This window comes from Nyctereutes procyonoides, unplaced genomic scaffold (assembly GCF_905146905.1).
Source record: "Nyctereutes procyonoides isolate TBG_1078 unplaced genomic scaffold, NYPRO_anot_genome, whole genome shotgun sequence".
In the NCBI taxonomy this organism is placed as follows: Eukaryota; Metazoa; Chordata; class Mammalia; order Carnivora; family Canidae; genus Nyctereutes; species Nyctereutes procyonoides.
In genome coordinates, this window is record NW_026575044.1 from 4661344 (window position 1) to 4684950 (window position 23607).

At 34.6% G+C, this 23607-nt stretch overlaps 1 protein-coding gene across 1 annotated transcript in view; it reads left to right on the top strand.

Annotated features, from left to right (window-relative positions):
• FMN2 (formin 2) overlaps window positions 1-23607 on the top strand; it is a 363009-nt gene that overhangs the window by 230498 nt on the left and 108904 nt on the right. Inside the window, 2 exon segments of the mRNA XM_055323458.1 lie at window positions 3021-3080; window positions 3233-3353. Coding sequence (XP_055179433.1) covers window positions 3021-3080; window positions 3233-3353 — 181 coding nt within the window.

Consider the following 23607-nt stretch of genomic DNA (forward strand, 5'->3'; position numbering starts at 1 on the left):
AATAATTGAGTAGAGAATTTTTAAATAGAATGAAAAATAATTATTTTTATCATTACCATGTCTGCTAATATTTATCGCTTTGGACTCTGAGGACTACTTTTCATAAATTAGACATTCATCTTCTCTTCTGTGTTAAATAATGGAGGTGAACAGGCTTGTGCTTTTAAAACAAAGCAAAGATGGGTGAAAATAGATTGTAAATAAAATGTAAGATGATCCTGCTTTTCTACATATCATTCTCCCCTTTATACTGATATGTGTGAGAATGTCTAAGCCTTTTTGCAGGACTAATTAATTTTTGATCTGCTTCTATACTTGTATTTGTTTAAAATTAACATCTCAGATTATGAGATATGAGAGTGTCAGTAAAAATAGAAGATTAAGGAAACAACTATGATGTTTAGAGTTAATGTCTGAGACTGTAAACTTAGAAAATAGTAGAATTCTGTTTCTCTGATAAAAGAATCTCCACACAGAACTCTTTGATAAAGGAAATTAGGGTCATGTTTTTAAAATAGTAAATTTAAGTAAACAACTGACTCGTAGAAATGGAAATACTAGAATTGTTTTTCCTAGATAATGAATATAGTTCACCCTTGAATGATGCAGAGGCACTGACCTCCTGCTCAGTTGAAGATCCACACATAACTTTTGACTCTCCCAAAGCTTAACTACCAATAGCCTACTGTTGTTGATGAGAAGTCTTATGATAACGTTACTTGACACCTATTTCTTGTTACATGTAATGTATACAGTATTCTTACAATAGAGTAAGCTAGGGAAAAGAAAATGTTATTAAAAAGATCAAAAGGAAGAGAAAATATATTCCCAGTACTGTACTGTATTTGTTGAAAAAACCTATGTGTAAGTGGACCCACACAATTCAAACTCATGTCATTCAAGGGTCAACTATAATCTCCCACATAAGAAAGACATACTTCTTTTTGTTTTTTCTATTGGCCCACAAATAATTTGCTCATTCATTCATACTTCTACTCATACATCCATTTACCATTCTTTCATTGAGTTCTGTGATATGCAACTCACTGCTCTTCCAAAATTCAATAAAGCTATCATCCTGTTTTGCAACACCAGCAGCATATAATCTTTGTGATTTTTAAAATTCAGATCCTATCATATTTGTATGTCACAAGTTTTCACAGGAACCTCCAATTTGTCAACCTAATAAATCATATTTATCCAAAAGCAAAAGCTCTCTTTGAAGCACTTGAATGTGGCTCATAGTTCTTCTTCTTCAAAGCACTATGAATGTGGTTCATAGTTCTTAAGAACGATGGCTGGTTTGAAACAAGTAACATTTGCAAATAACACTGGAATATAAATATCATCAACACAATATTTAAGTTACAAAAGTGGATCTGAAATAGATTCTGTAATCATAATTATATATGAATAAGGGATTATTTGTTTTTTTATTGGTTGATATATCTTATTCAATCCTCCAATAAGTTGAATTTTATTAATTTAAATAACTAAGGAGAAATCTAGATAAAATTACATAATAAAATCAAGAAGCAAAATTTTATTTTATAATTTCACTTGCAGTCTCACAATATATAAAGTCTTCCTGATTTGGTTCTTTCTCTATAAAACAAATATAACTGTATCTACTTCTTGGTAGTATTTGTAGACCTACACGGACAGAGCTGTTATTTAGATGACTTAGAATTTTCACTCAGCATGCGTATCAGCACACATTTAATAAATGCTTTGTTAATTGATTCATATACTGTTAACCATTGCATTGATATATGTTAGGAAAGAGAAAGGTAAGTTGCTTAAATTATTTACAAGCAAAGCCTCTTTCTAATAAATACACTGCTTTTATTATTGTAATATATTACTGCATAATATATTATTATTATAAATTACTATGAGGGAAGTCTCTAAAAGGTGAATTCATATCAAATTAAATTATAAAGGATATTGCTTTTTATAAATAGAGGGAAAATGATGTTTAGGCTGAACACTTTAGGAGATGTAGTTTGTGTCATAAGGTTTTTAAAAATATGTATATATTTGTCCTCCCGCATTCAAATTATCTAGCAGTAATTTCAAGTGATGCAAAAAAAGAGAAATAATTAAAACTTAATACCTCTAAGTATGCCAGAAAGAGAGTGAAAAACTATTCCTTGAAAACTATTAGAATAGAAACAATTCTACATGTTTTTCTATAGTAGTAAATACATTGCATTATTTATAGTTGTGAGGATATTAATTCCTCAATCTCAGTTGCTGACTAGCAATTTATAATATGCATATTTGCATTTTTAAAGCTCCTGCTTAGGGGCACCTGGGTGGCTTAGTGATTGAGTGTCTATGTCTGGCTCAAGTTGTGATCCTGGGGTCCTGGGATCGAATTCCACATCAGGCTCCCTGTGGGAAGCTTGCTTCTCCCTCTGCTTATGTCTCTACCCCCCTCTGTGTGTCTCTAATGAATAAGTAAATTTTTAAAATTGTAGAAAAAGTAAAGTTCCTGCTTTTTAAAAAAAATTTAAATTTTATTATTATTTTTTAAGTTACTGCTTATTTAAAATAATACTTAACTTTATTTTCCTAATCTATATACTAATAAGCCTTTGTCAAACTTACTGTTGGAGTGATACCTGCTGGTCCAGAAATGGTATAGAAATGCTGGCAATATTTAGTCATTTCAGCTAAAATAATAGTTATACCTTTTAATAATAAAACATGACAGTTAATGAACTAATTTTCTGACTGAGGAGGGTAAAAACAGGAAAGTATTCACAGCTGAGACTCCACCCTTGAACAGCTGTGCTTCCACTTGGAGCTTAGATTAGAACATTGGGAAAAACAAGATCTTCTGTGCCATTAAACTCCTTAGATGCAGTGGCTGAAGTACTTTGAAACATGGACTTTCACATTTTATTCTAAATGTTTCCATTTATATATTGATTTACTGGTATTTATTTTATTTGACATTGTATATTTAATATTTCAAAAAATATATTTTTACTTACTTTGGTCTTTCTGCCTAGGACAATAGCAGAAGCCTTTTATCATATATTGTTTCCTATTATCTTCGAAATTTTGATGAGGTAAGACATTTTTTACATATAGTTGATTTTGTTATTCTTTGTTGTTGAGTGATTGGCAGTGTTTGTTGTTGTTTCACCGTTAGCATTGTTGTGTTATTCTTATTTATATTGATGCTGATTTGCTTTAAAACTATGTGTTTCTTGCTAATTAGGATGCTGGAAAAGAACAGTGTGTTTTTCCACTGCCAGAACCCCAGGACCTTTTTCAGGCCTCACAGATGAAGTTTGAAGATTTTCAAAAAGATCTCAGAAAACTCAAGAAGGACTTGAAAGGTAACTCATAATCTTAAAGAATCATGTTTTGTACTACTTATGTTTTTTTAATGAGAAAAACACAGACTTTTCAATATTTTTCAAGAACGTAAATCTTTAATAGCTTTGTAAAACTACAGTTTTTTTTTAGTGTGGCAAAAGAAAAATGATCTCATTCATTTGTTGTTTAAAAAGTTATATGTATTAGACATTTAGCTGTTGAGTAGTATATTGGTTATTTGAATAGCAATCCCTTTCATCAGAAGCAAATTTGATCATCTTGTTTTCACTTTAAGCCAAGGATTTGTACATTTATCATGTTATTGTTAAAAGAGAAATAGTTCCTCCTATACTCCCTTGGTATACTTTGCACAAGATGTTGTGGCTTATGAACTTTCCTGGGAACAAAAAAATATTCTTCTTTCACATATTTGGTAACATTTTATTTTTAGTAGAGAAACCTTGTATCAAATCATTTTGAACTGAGTCTGGAATTTTTCAGGTTTCTAAATTAAAAGTAAATTTAAAGGGCACCTGGGTAGCTCAGTTGGTTAAGAGTCCAACTCTTGCCTTCATCTCAGATCATAATCTCGAGGTTGTGACATCAAGTCCCAGGTCAGGCTCTGCACTCAGCAGGTAGCCTGCTTGAGATTCTCTCTCTGCCTCTGCCCCTTTACCTATCTCTTTCCCTTTCTCTCTCTCTTAAAAAAAAAAAAAAGTAACATTTAAAGTAAAACTCTCCAAATTGGAAAGGAAGAAGAAAAACTCACTATTTGCAAAGGATAATATTTTGTATATAGAAAACCTTAGGAAAAAAGAAAAAAGAAAAGAAAACCTTAGAGACTGCACCAGAAACTATTAGAACCAATAAGTTAAGTTTCAGGGTACAAAATCAATAAACAAAAATCTATTGCATTTTTATACACCAACAACAGACTGTTCAAAAGAGAAATTAAGGATTTGATCTCATTTACAATTTCATCAAAAAAAATACCTAGGAATAAATTTAACCAAGGAAAGACAAGATGTGTACACTAGAACCTGTAAGACATTGGTGAAAGAAATTGAAAAGTGTACAAATAAATGGAGAGCTATTCCATACTTATTGTTTGGAAGACTTAATTTTGTTAAAAATGTCTGTATTACCCAAAGCAATCTACAGATTCCATGCAGTGCCTTTTGAAATTTGAATGCCATTTTTCACAGAATTAGAACAAATGATCCTAAATTTTGTATAAGAACCACAAAAGATCCCAAATAGCCAAAGTAATTTTGAGGAAGATGAATAGAACTGGAGATATTACACTCCCTGACTTCAAGCTATATTACAAAGCTATAGTAATTAGAAGAGTATAATATTGGCATAAAAACAGACACATTGGTCAACTGAATAGAATAGAAAGCCCAGAAATAAGCCCATACATATACAGTCCATTTAGGACAAAGGAGGCAAGAATATACACTGAGGAAAGTATGGTCTCTTCAATAAATGGAGTTTGGGAGAACTGGACATCTGAATGCAAAAAAATGAAACTGGACAGTATCTTATATCATATTCAAAAATTCACTCAAAATAGGCTAAAGACCTGAATGTAAGACCAGAAACCATAAAACTTGTAGAAGAAAATATCAAGCTCCTTGATATCAGTCTTGGTGATATTTTTTTGGATCTAACTCCAAAGGCAGTGGCAACAGAAGCCAAATAAACAAATGGGACTATATCAAACTAAAAAGCTTCTGCACAGCAAAGGAAACTGTTAACAATAGGACAAAACAACTTACTGAATGGGAGAGAAGATATTTGCAAATGATAAATCCAATAAGAGGTTAGCCACGAAAATATATAAAGAACTCCTACAACTTAAAAACAAAAACACAAACATTCCAATTAAAAAATGGGCAGAGGATCTGAAAAGACATTTTTCCAAAGAAGACATACCAATGGCCAAGAGGCACATGAAAAGATACTCAGCATCACTAATCATCAGGGAAATGGCAATTAAAACTATAATGAGCTATCATTTCACACCTATTGGAATGGCTATTATCAAAAGGACAAGAAACAGCAAATGTTGGCAAGGATGTAGAGAAACAGGAATATGCCTACTCCGTTGGTGGGATTGTAAATTGGTGCAGCTACTGTGAAAAACAGTATGGAGGTTTCCAAAAATTAAAAAATAGAACTGTCATCAAATCCAGCAGTGTTACTTCTGGATATTTATCTGAAGAAAATGAAAACACTAATTTGCAAAGCTATATGCAGCCCTCTTGTTCATTGCAGCATTATTTACAATGGCCAAGATATGGAAGCAACAGAAGAGTCCATCAAGAAATGTATTGATAAAGATGTTTTATTTATGTGTATATGTATAGTTTGTGTACATGCACACAGGAATATTACTCAGCCATAAAGAAGGATGAAATCTTATTTGCAACAACATGAATGGACCTTGAGTGTATTTTGTTCAGTGAAATAAGTCTCACAGAAAAAGACAAAGACTATATGATTTAACTTATGTGTAGAATCTAAAAAACAAAGTAGGAAAACAAAACAAAGCTCATAGATACAAAGAACAAATTGGTAGTTGCTAGAGGGGAGGGGTTTGGATGGTGGGCAAAATGAGTGAAGGGGATCATGAGGTACAAATTTCCAATTATGACATAAATATGTCATGGGGGTGTAACATAAAGCATAGTGAATTTAGTCAGTAATACTGTATTACAAATTTTAAAAATGGTTAGAAAGAAATCTTACGAATTCCCATCCCAGTTGGGGTGCCTGGGTGGCACAGTGGGTTAAGTGCTTGGCTCTTAGTTTTGACTCAGGTTGGAATTTCAGAGTCGTGAGATCAAGCTCTGCGTTAGCCTCTGGACTCTGTGTGGAGTCTGCTTAGGATCTATCTCCCTCTGCCCTTTCCCATCTCTCTCTCTCTCTCTCTAATAAATAAATCTTAAAAGAACTCCCATCACAATGAAAAAAATTAACTATATGTGGTGACTGATGTTAACTAGACTTATTGTGGTGTTCATTTCACAATGTATAGAAATGTTGAGTCATTATATTGTACACCTAAAACTAAAATAATCTTGTATGTCAATTATACTTTAGTGATAATTTTTAAGATAAAGAGAGTTATAGTGAAAAAAGGTAACATTTCCAGGGAGTCAAATAGTTTATAATTTTTTTTAGTTTTATATGTAAAATCTCTTTATTCCCTTTATGATCATGAGGGTTCTTGTTGCAGAATTGAGAGTGCCTCTGCTGTCTGTTTCAGCTCACTCTTGCTAAGTGTGTTTGTTAAGCACAGACAGGGAATAAATAGATTTATGTAAGATTTTCATTTGAGGTTGTATTCCTAGATGAGAAGAAGTGACTTGGTTACCTCTTTCCATAAATCAAATATAATATCACTTTTTAAGAGATTGAATCCTAGTTTTGAAATAGTCATCCAAAGATTTTGATCTGTAAGGAAATTTATGAAGTTGTTAAATTCTTATCACAGATGCTTATATAAACTTAAATCAACAGAGCAACATTATATAGTTTGCTTATATTTTCTAAACACTCTACAACATTTATTTATAGCTCTGATGCATGTTAGGCATTTGTTTGTGCTATGCATAAGAAAAGTTATAATCATCACTGCCAAGGAGGGGTGAAATTCTGTCCTGTAGATGTTCTCGCTTAGAACCTCAAATATGGGTGCTCATTAATTGAGCCCAAGAATGACTGCCTTGTAAACAACCCAACATTCATGTATAGTATGTATTATACTTCAAAATTTGCCAGGTATCTTGGTTTCCTTAAGAAATTCTGTATTCTCTCTCTCTCTCTCTTTCTCTGTCTCTTTAATGTGATGCTACAGGGAATTTCTGGAATATCTGCAAAATACTTTGCACTTTGATTAACAATTTGGTCTTGCAGAGAATTCTGTAGTTTGCAGGTGATTTATTACCAGGGGATTCCTGTTTGCTTTGGATTCCTGTGCATCACTTTGGGATGTTACCACATTTATTTTTTATCTACATAGTTTTTTACTATAGTTATTAAATATACATGTAGCCCTGAAAATGCCACATTCTCACAAGTCTCTTTGAGCTAAAACAAAGAAATTAGCATATACCAGATAGTGGTTTTGAAAAGGACAAGTAACCAGTGCCACTGAGTACTGTTTCCTCTTGCACATCTGTCTTGTGATAAACTACACAGATTAAGTAACGAGGGGGCATCTTGGCAATTTTTAGTACCTCAGAGGGGTGAGAAGGTGATGATTTTAAGCCCTACCATTTATACTTTTTGTTGGGATACGACTGATTTCTCTAAAAAGGCTATTCCCTAAACTAGGACCGATAGCATTTGCTCACCCAGTATATTTCCTCATTTGTGTGTGATTGTTAAAATTTGCTGCTCTAGAAATGGAACATTTCATGACCAAATGAAGATAAGAACTGCTGGGATAAGATAAATTTAAAGGTAATTCACAGTCTTCTCTGAAAGAAGGGTTGGCAAGCAGCTCTCTAATTTATTTGACCACAGAGTACATTTTTCAGAGTATCTGGTAGTTTCTCTAGTTGGTGGAACACATTTTAAGAAATGCAAGCCTGGTACCATGTTAGTAACAGAAGCATGGCATTTGCCTCAGAGGAGCTCACAGTGAAAGTGGGAAATGAAACTATAGTTTAAGAACTAATGTAATTATGTATTACTATTCTTGTAAAATGATATTAGCTTGAAGAACTATTTACAAGGCTGTCAGACTCTGAGGCATCCATTAAATACTGACAAAAATCATAATTTAATCATACCTATTATGTTTTGCTTTTCTAGAATTTGAGTTTTCCCATTTAAAAAAACATTTCGTGATACAAGGAAGGAAATCTTATGAGCTGAAATTTAAATTCAATTTCTGGGAAAGTTTTAGCATATGAATACAACATTTTATATCAACAAAGCATAAAATAAAATTGCCTTGTGTCCCTTTTGGAATGCGATGGGTATAAATAGATATATACATTAATTTTACTGAATAGGAGTCAAATGGGAGAATATTGGGTTGTATTATTTTTGATATAATTTAAAGTAATGTCTACTTTGATAAATAGCCTATTAAAAATGACTCCTCCTAAGTGATCAAATTAGATAATTCATTTAGGAAGAGTCAAATAGCCTGTTCACTTTTTTTTTTTTTTTTGGCAGAAGCAATTGTTTCAAGATGGTTTAGAAAATGAGAGATGATGTGTATAGGGAATTTATCCCACTACTTCCCACATTGTAAATGTCCAATAAATATTGGCTACTCATAATAAAGAAAAAATAAGTGGTGTGATTAGTTTGATAAAAAATAAACTATACCCATTAAATTACTTGTCTTCTGCCTCTATCACTTCCTTTTTTTTCTGCTTACAGATGTGATTTTTATTTCTAAGGAAATACTGGGAATGATGTGTTATGGCTTAGGCATTTTAATAAAACAACTGAATCTCGTCTTAGCATTTGATAAGAACATCCGCTAAGTTTAGTTTCTATACTTGTTTCCCAAGATTTCCACAGCTCCTCAGGGTGCTCCCCTGGCTTTCTTAGCTCAGTGACATGTAGTTTGTTAACCAACCTGATCTGCTTTTGATCCTTCTGGCTGTCAGCAGCTTTTCTTGATGCAGTCCTGCCAAATGACGACTTCTATTCCAGTGCCTTTCTCAGCTAGAAATTGTAGCACTTGCCACATGACTTAAATCAACTCAACATGTACGGGGCATTGGGTAATTAAATTACCGGAACTGGGCAAGAATGTTCTCATCCAAATTATTTCTGTATCCTCCACTCCTAGCCCTGCCTTCAATAATCAACTTGAAAATGTTTGAAATTCATGAACTATATCTTCAAATTGAAGTCATGTCTGTGCTCATAGATATACAGGAAAATTCAGCCTTCAAAATTGCTAACATAGACATATTTGTGCATAGCAATTTTATTTACAGTTGTAAATTTCTAATGATTTTTGTTTGACAGATAAATGATATAAACTCCATTCAAATGTAACCAATAGCTTTTTAAGAAGCAACATTTTATTATTATAAATATCAGTTCAGCATAGGAACATCAAACAACACTGAGAAATGTAGAGAAAATATGTTTATCTGTGATTCTACAGTGCAGTGATAAATAATATTAATATTTGATATATTTTTATCTAGTATGAGTGTTTATTTCACACGTAAGCACAAATTATACCATTGGAGCCATGACACATATAAATTTTGTCTATTGTACTTTCTGCTTTATAGTTGGGTAAATTAACTAACATTTACATTCTGTTTTTCTGGTTTTCTTCTGTGTTCACAAATTTTTCAGTATTCTCTCTCTGATTCCTCTAATGCATTTTGGAAGCTATAGATAATTTCTATTAATTTGTGGGCTGATCATAAATGTTTAACATATTTTCTTTATATAATGTTTAATATGCTGTAAATTTATTTAGTGTATCTTCCCAAATAAGATGGAAGTTTTAGAACATTCTAACTAATAAAGTCTCATCTTTCTTCTAGGATTTTTTTCAGGCTTCTAGTCCCAACATTTTTCTTCTGAAAATTACTAGTGTTTTATAATCATTACCTAATAACATTTATCGGTATTAAATCAATCACTATGCTGCCATTATTGCATTCCATTTTTCTCCTTCTCATTTGGTTGTTCTCTTATTAAAGGTTGGTACATTTGAAATTTAGTCCAAAAGATGATTGGAAAGAAATCCTTATTTTTAGTTATTATTTTGTTGGATAGATAATTCTAGATTGACTTGTTTTTATCAGTATTTTGAAGATATCTTTTTTCCTTCTGTCATCTGATAAGACTGTATTAAATGTAATTGTCATTCTATTGTAGATAATCTATCCTCTCTTTGGATGACTTTTATAATTTTCTTTTTTTAATAATAAATTTATTTTTTATTCGTGTTCAATTTGCCGACATACAAAATAACACCCAGTGCTCATCCCGTCAAGTGCCCCCCTCAGTGCCCGTCACCCAGTCACCCCCACCCCCCGCCCTCCTCCCCTTCCAACACCCCTAGTTCGTTTCCCAGAGTTAGGAGTCTCTCATGTTCTGTCTCCCTTTCTGATATTTCCCACTCATTTTTTCTCCTTTCCCTTTTATTCCCTTTCACTATTTTTTATATTCCCCAAATGAATGAGACCATAAAATGTTTGTCCTTCTCCGATTGACTTATTTCACTCAGCATAATACCCTCCAGTTCCATCCACGTTGAAGCAAATGGTGGGTATTTGTCATTTCTAATGGCTGAGTGATATTCCATTGTATACATAGACCACATCTTCTTTATCCATTCATCTTTTGATGGACACCGAGGCTCCTTCCACAGTTTGGCTATTGTGGACATTGCCGCTATAAACATCGGGGTAGAGGTGTCTCAGCATTTCATTGCATCTGTATCTTTGAGGTAAATCTCCAGCAGTGCAATTGCTGGGTCGTAGGGAAAGTCTATTTTTAACTCTTTGAGGAACCTCCACACAGTTTTCCAGAGTGGCTGCACCAGTTCACATTCCCACCAAAAGTTTAAGAGGGTTCCCTTATCTCCGCATCCTCTCCAACATTTGTGGTTTCCTGCCTTGTTAATTTTCCCCATTCTCACTGGTGTGAGGTGGTATCTCATTGTGGTTTTGATTTGTATTTCCCTGATAATTTTCTTATTATCCCTATTCATCTTTGGCTTTGCTTTAAGTGCACAATATTCATTCATTCATTCATTCATTCATTCATTGTCTTGCTCTGTACTTAGTGAGAACTTTCAGCTTAAAGACTGATATTTTCCTTAATGTCTTCAGAATTCTCAATGATTATCTGTTACTGTTCATCACTTTTCTCTCTTTACCTGATGCTGTTTTTAGACGTACATTGGAGATACTTAGCTTACCTCTCTGTCTCCTAACTTCTCTTTCATCTTTTAAAAATCCACCCCCACCTTTTTTGCTATAATCCTCAATGTTGTCTTCTAGCTCTTTGTCTCTCTTTGACTTTGTCCAATTTGATGTTTGTATTAACAATGCAACTTATCATGATAATATTTTTGTTTGCAATATTTCTTTTTTTAAAGAAAATATTAAATATATTTTTTAAAGAAAAATATTTTTTCTTTTTATTTATTTATTCATGAGAGACACAGAGAGAAAGGCAGAGACACAGGCAGAGGGAGAACCAGGCTCCATGCAGGGAGCCTGATGTGGGACTCGTTCCCGGGACCCTAGGATCATGCCCTGAGCCAAAGGCAGGCTCTAAACCACTGAACCACCCAGGCATCCCTGTTTGCAATATTGCTAATGTGATTTTTATCACATCCCTTTTTAACTTTAAAGTAATTTCTTGTTCTTATTTTAGATATTATCTTTCCTTTATCTCTTTGATATTTATAAAACCATATTGAAGACCTTTTTGGATTTTCTTTAGTTTTTGTTTCACCTGAAACGAATTAATATTTCATTTATTAATAGTTACAAGCTATCTTTCTATTCATTAGTTTCATTTTGGTGTTGCAATATTGATTTAAATCAAACGTCAGAAATTCACAGCCTATCTGTTAATTGAGCCCTCTTTCTATAAATAAAGTTCAGTTGGTACATAGGCATAGGCACACAGTTATGTCTGTATTGTTTAGGATTGCCTTTGTATTGCAAGTTGTGGATTTGACAGAAACTGTCAGTCTGCCTGTCTTTTGTTCTTTCCCTTCTCCTGACCCCCGTAATCCTTAACTGTCTCATTTTTTTTTCAGTTGCTTTGACACGGCCTGTTTTTGGCTGCAGGCCAGGACCAAAGCCTCTATTAGCAGCCTGTGCCCACGTATATGAATGTATACTTGCATATTAGGCTTATTACAGATTCAGTATCAAGATAGTGAATGACTTAGCTGAGGTCTTACCTGAAGGCTATGTCTGCCTGTGCATCCTGCTCCAGTCACACAGCTGCATGTAGTCAATAGCTGTTTTCATCCTCCTTTCATGATTTGGAGAGCTCAGTCACAGCTCTGGTTTTCTAGTAGTGAGACAGGTTCCATTTCTGGCTATTTGAACTCTTCCTTCACTAGTCTCTATGTAAGTCAAGATCTTTACCTTCTCTACATGCATACTACAGTGACCTCTCACTTTAGGTCTGTTTATTAACTTGGGCTACTCTAATATTTCTGGTCTAAGGAGATATTACAGTTTTTAAAGCATACTGTGTTGTTTGGTTTTCTCTTTTTATGTTTTCATTTATTGCTATGTGTTTTCAGCAGAAGGAAGGCTCAGCCTATGAATTCATCATTCCATTTGACTGGACATCTGTATTCACTTTTATAACTTACATGTTTTTTCCCACTGAAAATTATAACATGAGCATTTTCCCATGCCATTTAATACAATTCAAAAACCATTTCAGATGATTTCATAATAATCCTTCTTATGATTGTGCCATAATTGAGTAATTTGATTCTTGTAAGAAAGAAATTAGACTTTTCCCAGTTTTCCCTACTCTTAAGTAATATGTTGAACATCTTTATTCATAATGTTTTTACTATATCTCTGATTATTTCCTTAATAGACTCTTAGAGGGGGATCCCTGGGTGGCTCAACAGTTTGGCGCTTGCCTTTGGCCCAGGGTGTCACCCTTGGAGTTCTGGGATTGAGTCCCATGTCAGGCTCCCTGCATGGAGCCTGCTTCACCCTCTGCCTGTGTCTCTACCTCTCTCTCTGTATCTCTCATGAATAAATAAATAAAATCTTTTTTTAAAAAAAAGACTCTTATAATTACGAGATCAGAAGCAATGAACTTTTTTTTTTCAGATTCTTGATAATTTATTAGGTTTAGATTGTAAGGAATCTTAGAGATATTATAGTCCAACACCTTCATTATCATTCAACACATGTTTATTAAATTATTAGAAAGTACAAATAAAAAATAGACCTTTCCTTCATAGTTCATCAATTAATAACAGGCCAATTATATGGATAACCAATTAGTGGATTATATGGATAACCACTTTGTAGTATAACAAATATTTTTTAGTTATATAAATAAGATAGTATAGAAACACAGAAAAGGTAATGATTAAATATAATTGAGACATTATATTTAAATCAGACTTCGAATCAGTAAAATTTTCTTCAGGAGAAAGAAAAAAATTCAGCAATGGCAAAGAGCATGAGCAAGTCACTGGTCTTGCAACTATTTTGACTTTGATTATCTATTGACCCATGAGGCCAGAGTTTTCTTAATTTATATCAGGTTTACATCTGATGGATAAAAATATTCATACCTGAGTTGGCTCATTGAAGAAGAATTCATAAGTAGGGTCAGAATTGTGCATATATATGGTTTGATAAGGCTGCTTAGCTAGTAATTTTGATTTGCCTTTCGAGGTAGATTGCTTGCCTACTCAGTGTCCGTGTTTTACATGCATTAACTCAATTTAATTCCTATGATGTTGATATTATCATTAATCCTCTCCTCAGTGATAAGGTAGCTACAAATTAGAGATGTTAAATACCCTACAAAGGAGGCTCTATTTGAACCAGGGGAACCCAATCCAGAGCTTTATGTCAACACTAATATAGCTCCCTGTTAATGGAATTGAACCCTTCAGTGAGGATTTGACATTGACTGTGCTTAGCTCTTAGCACATGCCTGACTTGATGTGGACTCAGTAAGTAAGTGAGTGAAACAACAAAGGAAAGAAATGGATGGTAAAATCTGATAAAACTAGAGTATAGAGTGCTCAGGAATGTGCAATTAGAGGATGTCAAGGCATCCTTGGGAAGGGTCTTGAGGACTGACTGAGGAGTTTGGACTTGATTCTGCAATTGTTGCTTAGACATGGAAATGTTTTTAGGCAAGGATGCAACATATTTAGACATGCATCTTTGAAAGCCCATCATGAGGATTGTGTGAATGATGGTTTACAGGGGAGATTGGAAGCAGAAGACGTAGCTAGTCATAGATGTTGAGGGCATAATATAAATTCCTTGTGGGGCAGCCCGGGTGGCTCAGCGGTTTAGCACCACTTTTGGCCCAGGGTGTGATCCTGGAGACCCGGGATCGAGTCCCATGTTGGGCTCCCTGCATGGAGCCTGCATCTCCCTCTGCTTGTCTCCCTCTGCATCTCTGTCTCTCTCTGTCTCTCTCTGTGTCTCTCATGAATAAATAAAATCTTAAAAAAAAAGATAAGTTCCTTGTGGTTAGAATGAAGAGGAGAAAAGGTTATAGGAGTTTTCCAAGATACATTGGAATAAGATTCTGTAATTGTACTGATCTATACAAGGTAAAGAAAAGAGAGGTACACGATTTTTTTAATTTTAGCTTGTATACCTGGATTGATACAAAACTATTACAGAAGGAAACACAGGAGGAGTAAATAGAGATGGAAAGTAGTCTCTGACTTATTTTAGACATTTTAAAGTTCTTCAGAACTTGAGGAAATTATCTCAAGAATGAAGTAAAAAAATACACAAGGAGCATGAAAAGCCCACAATCCTGTTGTGACTTGGCTAAGATCAGAGCTCCAAGCTGAGTCAGGATCAAAGACCCCCCACACACATTTTGGTTCAACACACCTCACCCACTTATAGTGAGTTCTATAGCCCATTTCCTATTACATCGAGGATTGTTATTCCTACTAAAAGTCAAGAGCACCCTTATTATAAGGATGATATGATTTTAAAATTAGTCTATTAAGGTATTCTAATTTTAATTAGAAATAGGTGAGAACTTGAATCTTTGAAATTATAGTGTACTTTAGCATGGCATATAAAAGAGTTGAAGAGATACTAATAGAATTACACAGTAGTTATTGAGCTCTGTTTTCTTTTTTTTTCATTTTTAAAAATTTTATTTAAGTTCAGTTTGCCAACATATAGTTTAACATCCAGTGCTCATCTCACATGTGTTCTCCTTAGTGCCATCACCCAGTTACCCCATTCCCCCCAACCTCTCCTTCTGCAACTATTTGTTTGTTCCCAGAGTTAGGAGTCTCTCATGTTTTGTGTTCCTCTCTAATTTTTCCCTACATAGTTTCCCCCCTTCCCTTATGGTCTGTTTTCTCTTTTTATATAGCATTTCTATATGACCTTGTCTTCTGTTATGTGTGTCTCATGTAATGTGAAATTTTTACAAGTAATCTATCATTTTCATTATTCTTATATTCTCATCTGAAATATTAGAGCTGTATTTTTACTCTATGTAATTTTGTTGTTGGAATTTAGTATGTATCAAGCATGTCTATAAAGTACTGAGCTTGGTCTTTTTAAGTCAACAAAGTTTATCCAAATAGGTGTTCTCAGCTGTACTCAGCTTTATTCAGAACTGGCATTTTTTGAGCACCTTTTAATGAAGATGCTTTGCTCCATTCCTAGAGTGAAAAGATGAATATGAAATTGGTTGTTATACTTTAAGAATGTATTATGTAATCAAGAAGCCTAACACTGGCATGTAATTATACCGTCGTATCATAATCATGTTAACAAATTGGTATAGAGAGCAGAGTGGAAGGTAAGCCTGGTGCTACCTAATTGGTTAGGGTAGGTTTGAGTTAGCAATTGCTGTTAAATGGAATCATGACAATAATTTACAGGTGAAAAATTTATGGAGGGAGATTTGAGGCAAATCACTGAGTTCCATTGCATGAGTATGTTCTTGGAATTGTGAACAATCCTTTGTGACTCAAATACAGGCTTAGTGCAAGGAAGGAGAAAGTGATAAAACCACAGAGATATGCAGCAACTAGATCACAAAAGCCAACACAGGCATACTGGGCAGGAGGACTGGAAATGGTTAAGGAGCATGTATGTACCTGGAATAGATGGGAAGGAGAATGAGGAAGAGCAGAGAAGCATTTTGGGCAGTGGAAAAGTCTAAAAGCCTCTGTATTCTGCGAACGCAGTGAGCATGACGTGAGAAAGTTTTCTGATCATATAGAGTATACAAGTTTATGTGTTTTATAAGTTTACATTTTATCCCAAATGCAATATCCAGCCCCTTAAAGATTCTATTTACGGAATTAGAGTGATATGACTATGTCATGAAAACATTGCTCTGAAAGGCATAGAACTGGGGAGACCAGTTAAAAGGGACTCAAATGATGATAGTGGTTTTTACCCAATTTGGTATAGAGAAGATGGAGAGAACCTAACATATCTTTCTAATTGTTAGGGGGCAGTGAGGATGGTGTAAAGTATTACTCCATAATCTTCTAGTCAACACTATGCAGGTTACTATAATGTTTTGCTGTTTGAGATGTTTACATTCCTTTACGAAAGTTTTGTTTTTATTTTTTTCTTTACAAAAGTTTTGAAAGAAACTTTTCATTTTTGATATTTTTTCCAAAGTTAGTAAGCTTCAAATATCTTTCTCTTCTCACCCTGTCTTTTCTCCCCCATATTCATATCCATATGCACTCAATTCAGATAAACATTTTTCAAGATCCTTGGACTTTTCATGCTGTAAATCTCTTGAATCTCCATTACTTTCAGTGGTAATTTTGCTAGTGGAAGGGAGAGTTGATGAGAAGAAAATCGGGTCATCAGTCATTCAATTTGAAGATTTGATGCCATTTATCCATATTAGAAGAAACTAGTAAAGTTGTACTTCCTCATTTTCACTAATCACTTGCTTTTCTAACCTGGCTGTGGTTCTTGAGAAAAACACAGATAATTAAAGGTGATTAGTTCTCTGACACTTTGAGTTAAGATATATTTAATTTTATAAATTACCCATGATTGTGTTACAAAGTGTACTCTACAAAAATGTTTTTCTTTTTGTGCAACAGCCAACTTAGATTAATTCAAAGACGTAAAATGCATGTTTGCACAGGGACCCCGTAAAAGCAAATCATCACTTGATGATTTGGAAGCAAAGTCTTCCCATATGTAGTATGTGGTCACTATTGGATTAAAGTCATTTATAACAGTCTGTATGCGAATGTTGCATCCTCTATGACTGAGGTTCTCCAGTTATTTCTTTTTTCATTAACATTAGCAAACTCCTATTCCTCCTTCTGTACTCAGCTATAATGATTTCTCTTCAGGAAGCTGTCTGGTTGGACTTGCCCTATAGGAGAACATTGATAAAGGTATACTGGTAGATGGAGATTTGCAGGTGCATGACAGCTTGTTAAACATGAAAGTGTAAGTGTCATGAACTTTTTAAATCACACCTAGCATTTTATTTCACGATATAGATTAGTATCCTTTTCAAAAATATAAAAAAGTCAGAGAATGTGAAATTGGCAAAGATGTGGATGGATTAGTGAGAAATCTTATTACACTGATAATGGCAATAGAAATTGATGTCCTTTGTTTTGAAAACTTGAAGGTAATGATTGGCTGTGGGCCCCAGGGTGGGATGTAGGGATCACATGGGACTTTTCCAAAGTATTGAGTAAGTTTTATTTCTTTTTTAAATTGTTTATTTAAATTCAGTTTAGTTAACATACGGTGTATTATTAGTTTTAGTGGTAGAATTTGGTGATTCATCAGTTACAAGTTCTGTTAAGTTGGAAACTGGATAAATGTTAAGTACATGCTAAATATGCTCCTCTATAGTATGACATTTTTAATAATTTTATTTAAGAGGAAATAAAAATAGGCAACCACCTAGGAATAGATTTAAATTAGAGTTGAAATTGAGTCATCTGGGCCCCACTAATTTAAAATGTCTGATTACTCAGCCTTTTTTTATTCTTTTTTTTTAATTTTTTTTAAATTTATTTATGATAGTCACACACAGAGAGAGAGAGAGAGAGAGAGAGAGAGAGGCAGAGACACAGGCAGAGGGAGAAGCAGGCTCCACGCACCGGGAGCCCGACGTGGGACTCGATCCCGGGTCTCCAGGATCGCGCCCTGGGCCAAAGGCAGGCGCCAAACCACTGCGCCACCCAGGGATCCCCTTTTTTTATTCTTTATGAAGAAATTATATAGCTTAGCAAATTCAAAAGTAAACATAATTAAAGAGCATATGAAATTTAATTAAAAGTACAAGCTATGTTTTTTTTTAAAAGAATTTATTTATTATGAGACACAGAGAGAGAGGCATAGACACAGGCAGAGGGAGAAGCAGGCCCCATGCAGGGAGCCCGATGTGGGACTCGATCCTAGGACTTGAGGATCAGGCCCTGGGCCCAAGGCAGGCGCTTAACCGCTGAGCCACCCAGGCATCCTCACAAGCTATGTTTTAAATGACTTTAAATATATGTTTGTAGGTGAATGGTACTAATAATATATAACATTTTGGGTGGAATATTAATCTGAAAAACTGGCGCATCTTCTGGTGAACATTTCAAAAAAACATTACGTACAAGCAAGTAATAAAAATTAGATTAAATACTAGTGCCACCCAGAAAGCTGCTAAATACTTAGAAAAAGATAACTCATTCATTTTGATTTACTGTTGTACTAGTTCTGAGTGATGTCAGAAAAGCAGAACCACACTTATTATTTTAATAGAATTAATATAGAGAATTAGGTTAGCACATGTTAGGACAGAAAAATCAAAAAGGGAATGCTCAGATAAGTAGTGGAGCAGCTCTCATTCCTATGGCAAGGGGAACCAAGTGAAGAAAGAACCTAGAAATTCTAGGCAAGTGCTCTGTGGGGCTGGACCCTAGACCTCTGTGGAGAGGGTACAGCCTGGGCAAAGAGTACCTGAGCAGGTTGGATGGGGACTCTGAAGAGCTGGATTGAAGAAGACAGGATATGAAAGACCCTTCAGAAGAGAAATCAGGGAGTGGTTCTAGCAGAGCTGGGACGAAGGAGTTTGGAGAGAAGGGGCTCCACACAGCTGGATTTGGGGAACCTAGAGGAAGGGTTTCTGCCTGGCTGACTGTTACTTTCAAGGGGTGCAATGGTGCTGGATTGGGGCCAAGGAAACAAGCCAGGACCTGGAACTGATATTGGCGGCGGAGGAAGGTCTGGGGGCTGTGCTGAAGGGAGCAGCAAATCCCCATCAGCTGCACTCCTCCCACTCTCTTTCCCCTTGGGGAAACCTGTGAGAAAGCCTGCTGGCAGAGGAGAGAGGTAGTTTGCTGAGACCCAGTGTCCCAGACCTCAGTATGGATGTGTAGTTTGGAAGCTAAGAGACTGTTTACTTATTTTATTATTTAATTTATTTATTTAAATTATTCTAAGGTGGCCTTACATGTTTCTGCTATGGCTCTGAAAGCTAAAAATAAGTCAAAGAGGTTTATAGTTTTTGGAGATGCTTAAACCATCCTATTTTCTTCTCCAGTCAACATTTCTTTTGCTGTCTTCCCTCTATTTAGTTCTTTCTTTGCTGCATTGTAGACACTCTCACAGGTGATTATATCCATTTCCAAAACTCAGAGAAGAAAAAATCAGAATAGAAGATGGATAGATAATTCTAACCAATGTCTAGTACAATAGAAAAATGGTATGCCTATTTGAGTAATACATTACAGTTAACGGTACCCTATGTGTACCACAAGAGTTTGGTTCTGGCAGTTTTGACTTGTTAACTTAGTTATCCCCATGATTTGTGGGTCATTTTTCACAGATCTCTGCCACCTTTCTGGGCTATGCGTGTTCTTTACTTCTGCATCTGCGTCTTCTTTATATGTGTGTCTTTTGAAACTCATGGCTTCTGATAAACCCTATAATTTATCAACAATGCCTGAAGTTCTTGTGCTGTATTTGAAGAGTTGAAACTTCATAGAAGTTTCTAATTAATTTTCTAATTAATGAAAGTAAAAACAGAATAATAGATTAACATGTACTGAAGCTCTCCCACAGGTGCTGTGCACCTCATATACATTAACCCTTGCATTAAATTGCTGGAGGTGAAGGTTGCCAGCTCCATGTTGCAAATGAGATAACTAAGGTGAACTAGATTCAGGAACTTGTCTGAGGTCTCAGATAACGAGTAGTGAAAAAACAGTTTGAATCTAGTTCCCAATCTTGGGTGAATATCCTGGTGTGCTACTTCTCTAGTTTATAAAAGTGCTTCCCATTTCTTCATCTACATTAATAGAATATTAAAGGATATCTAGAGATACTGGTCATAAATCCAGAAGATTGGATCCTAAGTGTAATTTCCATAAAATTTCTCTCTTAACCACTGGGGAATGTTAGAGATGATCACAACTGCATTGATAAATTTCTTTGAATTCTTACAGTAGTTTAAAATACTTGAGTCAGAGTTACTACCCTCTCTCTGTTTTGTTTTGTTTTTGTTTTTGAGATATGTTTAGTAGACTTTACTACTTTCCCAAACTTAAAACCTACAAATCCCCTAATCTTTAACTTCATCCTATTTCTTTCTAACACTTACTGTTCCTTTGAATGAGAGACTAGCTGGTGCATCATTAAGCACCACTTAATGATAACTCACTCTACATTTCAAATGCTTCATAATTTTCTCAGCATTTCTTGTTGTTCTCTCCTCCTGCATATATATTTCTCTTCTATGATTCTTTCCATACCTCCTCTTCCTTTCATTCTATGATTTTAGGAAACTCAAAGGAACAAGACAAGACATTTAAGCCCCAAGACTTTGCTTTAAATATCTTTTGCTAACTTTATATTTGTAGGTCCAAACTAGAAAGCATTTCCATTTGGAGGTGGTCTGTCTTGAATTTTGATTTCTTAGGCACTGGACAAAATTTTGGTTTATATCTTGAAAACACACCAGTTAAGAGTTTTACTCGTTGGGTATAATATGCTTCATTTTTAATTATTTTTAAAATTATAAACTACTGTTATACCTCAATGGAGCCCACTAACAAGACACCATTCCAGTAGCAAATAACAGCCCTAATTGGGATCTGTTTGAGTTGATGGATGCCACCCGCTGCAGCTTGACTGCATGGGATATTTACTAAACTTTTCTATCTCATTGAACACCTGCCATGTCAGTTACTCCAATTCCAGCACCAATGCACATCGGTACTGGAAAATATTGGCAACCATAGTGACAGTACTACTCCAGAATTCTCAAGGAGACTGAGATTTCTAGGCCAGTCATAGATGCCTGCAGTTATACGTCAAGTCATCATCTAATAACGAGTATGGTGGGGCAGTCAATATGCAACCAGGCACCTGGCCAGTATTATCAAGATATTGTTATTTCCTTCTGTGAAAGTCATTTATACCCTCAATAAACATTATCACCTAGTCCTATGGTTTTACTGTATCTTTAGAAAATGTCAGAGGCTTTGCATTAAGCTCACATATGCAGACTATTAGGTACATTGTATAATACTTCCAGTTTTGTGTAAATCACTTTTATACTCAAGACATTGTAATGTTTATAGTATTGTTTAATGTTAAAGAATTCATTTGCAGGGCAACTGGTGGTTCAGTGTGGTGGGTGTCTGCCTTCAGCTCTGGTCATGATCTCAGGGTCCTGAGATCAAGTCTCTGAGTCATTTGGTCTGGCTCTCTGTTCAACAGGGAACCTGCTCCTCCTTCTCCCTTTTCCCTCCCCCTGGCTCATATGTGCACATGCTCTCTCTCTCTCAAATAAATAAATTTTTTAAAACAAAAAATTTAGAAAAAAGAACTAATTTGATAGATCCTAAATATTTGAGCAACTTGCTAATTCTTGAAAATATTATGGTTAAAGATATACATATTTGAAGAATTCTAGAACCATATGTCAAATATTATAAGCAGGTTAGTTTGTGGTAAGGGTACTCTTATTATTTTATTGTAAGATGCTACATCTGTCATCTTAAATATGGTTTAAAACTATGAAGTAATAACCTTTTACAACCATCTTAGGGAAGTTGAATATCTTTACTTATTTGGAAGAGTAGAGTTTGTAGTCATCTTTAAAAATCTGCCTGGTAACCATTACCAGTGTGTTTGCTGTCACCCTGAAGTGCCAGTCAAACCATCAGCTAAAGAGACACTTGTATCTGCAGCTGTATATCCTTTAACACTCTTAAATTGAAGCCAGATGTAAAAGAAAACCAAGCTTCACACTATTTTTGAGGCATACCTTAACTGTTCTTAACATTCTAAAGAAAAAATTTTATGGAAGCCCCCTAAAACCAGGTCCTTTGGAGTCTCAAAAGTCTAAGTTAGACAAATTGGGGCATGTTGTCATTCTTTGTTGTTTGTTTACAACTTTTTATTTGATATAAGTCAAATGTATAGAAAACTTGCAACCTAGTACATGGAATTCTCGTCTATTCTTTCCCTAGACTATCAGTTGTTTATTTTTTGTTCCACTTGCTCTATCATTCCTGTCCTCCTGTCCCCCATATATAGACCTGGATGTATGCATGCTTATGAAGACACATGTGGGTGTACATAATTTTATTTTTCTGAATCATACATTAGCAAGTCAGAGATATAATGCTTCTTTACCCCTGAAGACTTTAGTGTATATATGCTAAGTATTTGGGCATCCTTTTATGTATGCACAGTATAATGACAAATTCAGTAAATCTAACACTGATAAATACTATTATGATAATAATCCAAAGACCATATTCAGAAGTATTCTTTATAGCTATTTTGCCAATCCCTAGATCACACATTGCATTTAATTTTTATATCTCCATAGGCTTATTTAATTTAGAGCAGTTTCTTAGTCTTTATCTTTCTTGACCCTACCATATTTAAAACACTACTTATTTTGTAGGCATCTCCTCTATTGGATTTGTCTGCAGAAGTGGTATGTGTTCCTTATGCAGGTCCATGATACCAGCTTGTCTCATTACTGCTAACGCTGATGCATCATTTTGGCCACTCTTGTCACTTTGCTTAGGTGGTATCTGCCAGTCCTCCACTATGAAGTTATATAGGATTTTTAATTTGTTTTTAATAATTAGTAATTTGTGAGGTGACTCTTTGAGAGTATGTAAATATTTTATTTCTCAGCACCTTTTACCCAGGAATTCTAGTGTCTATTAGGGGTTCTAGCCCATTATTCCATCTTAGAAAGCTTGCCATTCTTTTGAATGCATTTCTTTCAACAGATTTTGGCATTTTTTATTCCATTTTACATTAATTTAATCTTTAAAATTTGTGAGAGATTAGTCAGTATGAACTGAGGAGATGTTAAAGGAAAACTTGGTATGCTTGTTCCTATGAAGTCTCAGTGTTATCTTCAGAATTCCTGCAAATTTCTATAGTTTGCTTCATGTTCTGTGAAACATTCTGAGCTAGTACTAATGTTCATTCTCAGAAATCAAAAATTGCCCCTATGAAATATGATATAATTTGGAAAAGGAGAGATGCTAGAAATAGTCAAGTTTAATTTTTTAGTAGAAAGTAG